Raw genomic sequence first — 8,294 nt, forward strand, 5'->3', positions numbered from 1 at the left:
TTTTTTACACCTATTATGCTATGAATTCATAGGGAATAGGTTCCAGCAGCTCAGGCTCCTTTCTACTGGTTCTCACAAAGTGTGCTTCTCTGGGTGGCACATGGTGGCAAGTTGAACCCAGGTACCTTTTTTTTTTTTTGGCTTCTTTCTTTTTCTGATCATTTTCGCGTTTCAGAAAGCTATCTTGGCTCTTAGAGAGCTTAATGTGCTCAATACGCATGTTAATCCTCTTGGCAAGAATCTTGCCCTTCGTTTGTTTACAACAACGCCAACAGCATACTGGGTCACACTGTAGACTCTTCCGGTTTCGCCATGGTGACACTTGTGGGGCATTCCTTTTTGAATAGCACCCCTTCCCTTGATGTCTACAATATCACCTTTCTTATAGATTCGCATATACGTGGCCAAAGGAACAACCTCATGTTTTCTAAAAGGCCTAGAGAACATATATCTGGTGCCACTCCTCCTTCTCTTTGTATTCATCATTTTGGTGAAGTAATGGAAGATGGCGGTTCCGGCCGAAAGGCTACAATGTCATTTTCAATACCTTTGTACCATTTATCTATTTTTAGCTTAGCTATCTGTATACAATTGTTGCTAACAAGAAATGTTAACCTGAAAAGACATTTTTTCATGTCCTACATATTTTAATCAGACTTACATGAAACATACAAGAAATGTTTCTCAAATAAAATAAAATAGAAAGGAAAGCTAATGCTTTGAAAGTCAATGCAAAGCAAAAGAGATCTCAATAGACTGAAACCGTTGGTGCAATTCAATCATTAACCTCCCTCTCTTCAAAAACTCAACAACACGAGTATCAGATAGGGCCAATCTGATTTTAAACCAATGTATTTGTCTTGTGGGCAACTCTCAGTGCTTTAGTAAAATGCAAAACCTCAATAAAAATCAAAAGCATAAAGTAATTGACCACAAAAACTAATGTTCACTTAAGTCTGCATGAATTTCTAAAGCAAAAAAGGTTATAGCACCTCTGCTCTGTGTCAGTCACACAGTATAAGGGGTATTATGTTCAGTTTTAGTACATCGTATTTTCAGAAAAACATGATCAATCAAAGGAAGGCTACCAGGATGATGAGCGTCTGGAAATCACACCATATTCAATTGAAGAAACCAAGAGTGCTCAGTCTAAACAGAAAAGACTCAAAGAGGACATGGGTGCCTTCCTCAAATATTTTTCAATGCTGCTGTATAGACTTATTCTGAGCACAGTATAGCAAAAAGAACAAATTATGCCCAGTGTTGCCACTTACTGTGCATCTGGGCTGGTTACTCAATACTCCTGTGGCTCAATTATTATTTCTGTAATTATTGGAAGAGTAAGAAGGGTAATGCATGTTCAAAATCCTAACAGAGTACGTTCATAGGATGGGCATGTTATAAGTGTTAGTTTCCCCTTTCTGAGGCAGAAGTGAGACCAAAACAATAAATCAAAATGGGAAAGTGACTCAGAAATATAAGAGAGAACAAGAAAGTTTATTGCAACTTCTAAAACTGAAAGCTGCTCTGAAAGAGATACCCTACTTTCCTTTGTAATGAGCTGTTTATCATTGTTTATTCCAGCAGAAGCTAGATAATCAACTAGCAAGAAGGTAAAATAGAGGGACTCTTAGAGCTAGTGGAAGTGAGGCTGGAGAACCCTTAAAGTCTCGTCCAGCTCCAAGATTCAGTGAGTTTAGATCAAGGAGAAAATGGGATCTTTAAGGTTCCATTCTAATCCATAATTTATCTGAGGCCAGTGAATGCAAGCAATACATTATTCCAAAAAATAGAAGGCAAACTTGACTGTATTTCCTCCAGAACACAGGAGAAAATGGGTGAACAAGGTACAATGTTCCATTTCCTTAAGAGGTTCCCTAGGACATAACACATTGAATCAGTTGTCCCTCGTGCAATATTCCATTTCCTTAAGAGGGTTCCTAGGACATAACACATTGAATCAGTTGTCCCACGTGCAATAAAAACAAGTAGAAAACAGGGGCTCAAGGAAACAGTGGGAGAAAGGGAATATATCTAATTGATGACAATTAGAAATAATAAAAGTAATCATAAATTAAGGGCTCCAAAACAGATTTAAAAACTGCTCACATCTTGGGGGTTACATTTATGCAGGAGTTTACTGGATTTTTTTTCTAAAGAACTGATGTGGTTAAGAAAAGGTGGACAGAGCATTTGAGTTCTGGGCTTCTAGATTGGAAAGCATGTAGAAGGAAAAAGACAGGTGAAGCAGGGATGAGAGGTCCATATTCCAAACTTCTAGACTAAACTTTGGCCTAAATCAAAGCCTAAAATTTGGAAAGATCTCTATTTCTCTATATTCAAAAAATGTAGCCAGGTTTCTCCAGGGATGAATACACCACTAAATCGAAAAACACCAGAGAGTAAAGAGGTTGCATGCAAACTGGACTTCCACACGGATGCCTGTTTTGAAATGATGGTTTTTAGTGCTGTTCTGTTATGGTTATGAGTGCAGTCTGATCCTCACTCCCATAGGAGTCCCCCAGAAAGCAGGGTGAGGGGAAGCAGGGTATGCGAAGAGATCAACCAGGAAGTTTTCCAGATTGCAACCTAAGTGGCCTTAACACAAACTACAGTGTAACCATCAAGAAATGATCCTATAGTTTAAGGCTACAGTGATATCCCTGCCAGGGAAGAGAGCCTATTAGGAAGAAAATGAGAATTCAGGTATGTCTGATGGGCAAAAAAAAAAAAAAAAAAAAAAAAATGTTTTTTAAATAAAATGTATTGTGTATATTTAAGGTATACAACATGATTTTACCAGATACATATATAAAGAAAATGATTACTATAGTGGAATGAATTAATATATCCATCATCTCACAAGGTTACAAAGTTGTCTTATAATAACAAAGTCCACAGCCCATTCCCCCACCCCTTGTGGCAAGTGTACCTATAATCTACTCATTTAGCAAAAATCCTAAATACAATACTTAATACGAACAATTGTCTTCATGTCGTGCATTAGATCTTTTGGCTTGTTCAGCCTACATATTTGCTATTTTGTATTTTTTGACCTAAATATTTCCATTTTCTCAAAAAAAAAAAAAGGAATCTTATCATGACAGAGTTACGTCTTTGGTGTGGTCTAAAGGGCCTGGAAAGTCATATATACAAACACACACACACAGAGAGAGAGAGAGACACACACACACACACATACACACTTCTACTTAACCTGTCACAAGGCTAAAATTTCTCAGGCAAAAACACATTCTTTTGCATTTTGAAACCACTTTAATTTGTAAGATTAATAGGGGATTGTAATATCCCAGATAATAATACCTGAACAGTTTATAATAGCTCATATTTCTGTGGTGTTTTATAATCTGTAAACTACTTTTGCATATACATAACGTTTCATGCAATTCTCATGTCAGCTTTGCTATGTATGTATTATTATTCACATTTCACAGAGAAAGTAACGTAGGCTCAGAGATTAAGTCCTTTGCTGAAGAAACACGGCTTACTAAGTGACAGAGCAAGGATTTAAGCCCAGATCTGTTATGTCTTCAAAGCCCATGCTCAGCCACACTGGTGGATTACAAACCCCATCTGGATCCCAGAAATGTATACATTCCAAAGCCTTCTTCATACAACTCTTATAATAACAAAGTCCAGAGCCCATGACTCCACCATCTTACAGGTAGGAAGTAAATACTGATAATGGCCTAGAAATAGTCACTTAATGTAGCTAAGTTGTAACTTGCTTAAAATCACTTTGTCACTATGTGGTTATTTTCATGTCTGGCTTCTTAAGTCTCATGTTCTCTCCTATATTTTGCTTGAGTAATATTACTGTTTTGTTTAGTAAATCTGTTAATTTTAATTTTTTAATAAGTGAGTTGCCCATACCAACACTGACATCTCAGTTTAGCTTTAGCCAGCCACCTATATGTATTGTCTATCATGTTCTCCAAAGCTGGCTGCACCAGGCAGCCCAGTGAGAATGCAGAAAGGAAATTTTGAATTTTATTTTATTTTAATTCCAATACAACTTTTCAAAACTTTACCAATTTTTATTATGTTGATGGACGGTAGTTTATATATAATTTGTAAGTGAATAGTCTTATATAGAAGGCTATACTCAGTAACTGTATTGTTGTGGTGTCTGATCAAAACAGAAGTAGAAACCACTGGCCTAGTCTATACCCGCTTCCCTACGACCAGAAAAGTGTGCTTGCTTTCCTGGGGAGGAATTGGGAAGAATAATTCCCTCTGGATATGCGATTTGTGCTAATCCTCACAGGATGGCAGAAAATGACCTCAGAGGCCAGAAATATCTCCGACACTGTGAGTGACTTCATCCTCCTGGGCTTCTCTTGCCGCTGGGAAATACGGATCTTCCTCTTTTTCACATTCTTTGTGACTTACATAATGACTCTCCTTGGAAACCTGGCTATCATGTGTGCAGTGAGCTGGGACCACCGGCTCCACACCCCCATGTACATTCTGCTGGCCAACTTCTCCTTCCTGGAGATATGCTATGTCAACTCTGATGTGCCCAACATGCTAGCCAACTTCCTTTCCAAAAACAAAACCATCTCCTTTGCTCAATGCCTCCTCCAGTTGTACTTCTTCTTCTCACTGGGCACAACTGAATGCTTATTTCTCTCCATCATGGCCTATGACCGGTTCCTGGCAATCTGTCGCCCCCTACACTATCCTACTGTCATGACTATGAAGTTTTGTAGCAGCCTGATCATCATTTGCTGGGTCTACGGTTTCCTCTGGTTTCTACTCCCAGTTATACGCATTACCCAGCTGCCATTTTGTGGCCCAAACGTGATTGATGACTTTCTATGTGACCTCAGTCCCCTGCTGGCCCTGGCATCAGCCTGTGTCCCAATCCCAGGGACTGTTCTCATATGCAGCACCATGAGTTCCCTCCTCATCTTTGCCACCTTTTTCTACATTATTGGCTCCTATACCCTGGTGCTGAGGTCTGTGATGCAGGTACCCTCTGCTGCTGGCCAGAAGAAGGCCTTCTCCACCTGCTCCTCACACCTGACTGTCGTGTTTTTATTTTATGGCTCAGTCATGATGACATATGTGAGCCCAGGGTCAGGACAAGCAGAAAGCATGCAGAAGTTCACAACTTTGTTCTACTCAGTTTTGACCCCTTTGTTCAATCCTATGATCTACAGCCTCCGGAATAAAGAAATGAAGGATGCCTTGAAGAAAGTTCTAGGAGGCTCCTAAAATTGGTCTGTGATGTTAGTGAGTTATTCCCAAGTAAGTTCAGACTGTGAGCCCCCTAGCAGTGAAGAGCTGAGAAACTGGCAAGTAGATGTGAACTTTTCAAAGGACCCATTTCAAAATCCTCAATGCCATATTATCAATGAAGCTTTCCCCAGGCAGAATTAATTGCCTCTTCTATAGCACATTACCTGCACTTCTATTTAACATGACTTTTATTCTTTCTTGTATTACACTTAGCTATTTACAAATGTGTCTTCACATGCCTCCCATCCTTATTAGATTTTAAGTTCCTTGAGAGCAGGAACTATGCTTTATTAATTTCTGTAAGTCCAGAACCTAACACAGTACCTAGCGTATATGTCAATAATATCAATTTAAATGAAACAGATATATTTCTTCATATTTCCTTATTAGTTTCTATCATTTTTCATGGTCAGGACAATATCTTAAAAAACCAGACAAACTCTGTAACAATCTAAATTTTATATGTTTTATACATGAAATGAAAGGAACTTTCATATAAGAACATGAGGTCAACCTTGACTGGTAGGACAAGCCATTACCTGATAATCAAATCAATGGAAAAGTTTTACCAGATGAAAGTGAATGTCTAAGAAATCATCTCCTTCCTTCCCCTTGTCAATCCCTTTGTCTGATGTCAGTTGCATTATTTCATTTTCTTCTTACCAACCATGCTTCCACTCCTGTATATTTTAAAATATGTCCCACAATCCTTGCTACTGAAAGTGTGGTCTTTGATCATCAGCTGGGCATCACTGGAGAGTTTTTTAGAAGGCAGGATCTAAGGACTCTGTCCTAGGCCTATTGAATCAGAATCCGTGTTTTAAGGACATCCTTAGTGGATTTATTTGCATATTAAAGTTTAAGAAGCATTTATCTACAAGAAATTCTCTGAAAGAGTCACAGTAATCACAACCACATGTAGGACTTCCTATTGACACCTACCTTTATCTGAACAACAGTTCTCTACCTACTGACTCAGAATTGGGGTTGGAGCCAAAGTACAAGCATTTTGAAAAGTTCCCTCAGAAGATTGTAATAAACAGAGAGGGTTAAGAACCACTGCATTGGAATTTAGGAATTTCCACACTCTACAATAACACAGGATAAGACCATATCTACATTTCTTTTCTTTTCAAAAGCCACCCTGGTACCAATCAACCAAAATAGATTTAAATCATGTTTCTGGACCAAACTAAGGGTCGGACTGCTATTTCTCATGGCCCAATAATGAGATGCAGATAAACTGGGAAGGAAGAGAGTTTTTATTTCTGTAACTAGTTACAGGGAGAAGGCCTGGAAATTATCACCAGACTAACTCAAAATTACAAAGTTTTTCAGAGCTTATATACCTTCTAAGCTATATGTCTACATGTAAGTGGGCATTCATCTAAAGACAAAGTGATTAACTTCTTTTAATCTATAACTAAGGTCTGCATCTTGAAGACCTTCTGCTAGAGCCTCAGTAAGTTTACTTAATCTAAATGGGTTTAGGTGCTGAGGTGATTACCCTTATCTCGTCTCCTGCTAAATCACAGAGGTTTGGGGAGTTTCTTCAGACCTCCAATAAACTTGTTTGTGGAGGACTGGGGGATTTATTCAGACCCCCAATGAAACTTGTTTAATGCTGAGTATGTCCTGTTAAGAATTCCTTCATTATTTTGTCATGCTTTAAGGCCCAGGAAAGGCCTAGGCAAAACTCTTGATGGGTTTTTGTTACATTCCAGCCTTTGTTTAAGGGCACTGGCTTTTTTAGCTTCAAATATTTAACTTTACCACTCAGTCAGTACGGAAACAGTTGTGATGGAGGCCTGTGTCAGTAAAACCTGGCCTGCCACAATAAGACATGTTATAACCCAACTATAGTGTTCATCACTTTGCTAAAAAAATGTTGTATCCAATGTGGAGAAATAGGAACACTTTACATTGTTGGTGGGAGTGTAAATTAATTCAACCATTGTGGAAGACAGTGTGGTGATCCCTCAAGGATCTAGAACTAGAAATACCATTTGACCCAGCAATCCCATTATTGGGTATATACCCAAAGGATTATAAATCATGCTACTATAAAGAAACATGCACCCATATGTTTATTGCAGCACTATTCACAATAGCATAGACTTGGAACATAGACTTGGAACCAACCCAAATGTCCATCAATGATAGACTGGATTAAGAAAATGTGTCACATTCGCGAAGGCCCGCGGTGGGTGTTGACGCGATGTGATTTCTGCCCATGGCTCTGAATGTCAAAGTGAAGAAATTCAATGAAGCGCAGGTAAACGGCGGGAGTAACTATGACTCTCTTAAGGTAGCCAAATGCCTCGTCATCTAATTAGTGACGCGCATGAATGGATGAACGAGATTCCCACTGTCCCTACCTACTATCCAGCGAAACCACAGCCAAGGGAACAGGCTTGGTGGAATCAGCAGGGAGAGAAGACCCTGTTGAGCTTGACTCTAGTCTGGCATGGTGAAGAGACATGAGAGGTGTAGAATAAGTGGGAGGCCCCCGGCACCCCCCTGTCCCCGTGAGGGGGCGGGGTGGGGTCCGCCGGCCTTGCGGGCTGCCGATGAAATACCACTACTCTGATCGTTTTATCACTGACCGGGTGAGGCGGGGGGGCGAGCCCCGAGGGGCTCTCGAGCACCCAATACAGGAGCACCCAAATTCATAAAGCAAGTCCATAGAGACTTACAAAGAGACTTAGACTCCCATACAATAATAATGGGAGACTTCAACACTCCACTGTCAACATTAGACAGATCAACAAGACAGAAAGTTAACAAGGATATCCAGGAATTGAACTCATCTCTGCACCAAGCGGACCTAATAGACATCTATAGAACTCTCCACCCCAAATCAACAGAATATACATTCTTCTCAGCACCACATCGCACTTATTCCAAAATTGACCACATAATTGGAAGTAAAGCACTCCTCAGCAAATGTAAAAGAACAGAAATTATAACAAACTGTCTCTCAGACCACAGTGCAATCAAACTAGAACTCAGGACTAAGAAACTCCATG

At 39.5% G+C, this 8,294-nt stretch overlaps 1 protein-coding gene across 1 annotated transcript; it reads left to right on the plus strand.

Moving 5' to 3' along the window:
- The first annotated feature begins 4,263 nt into the window (after positions 1-4,263).
- Positions 4,264-5,241, plus strand: LOC108527286 (olfactory receptor 11H6-like). Its single transcript, XM_017868466.1, has one exon. The coding sequence runs from the start codon at positions 4,264-4,266 to the stop codon at positions 5,239-5,241; it is 978 nt and encodes a 325-aa protein (XP_017723955.1).
- The last annotated feature ends 3,053 nt before the right edge of the window (positions 5,242-8,294 follow it).

The sequence above is a fragment of the Rhinopithecus bieti genome, unplaced genomic scaffold (assembly GCF_001698545.2).
Source record: "Rhinopithecus bieti isolate Rb0 unplaced genomic scaffold, ASM169854v2 scaffold_3902, whole genome shotgun sequence".
Classification (NCBI taxonomy): Eukaryota; Metazoa; Chordata; class Mammalia; order Primates; family Cercopithecidae; genus Rhinopithecus; species Rhinopithecus bieti.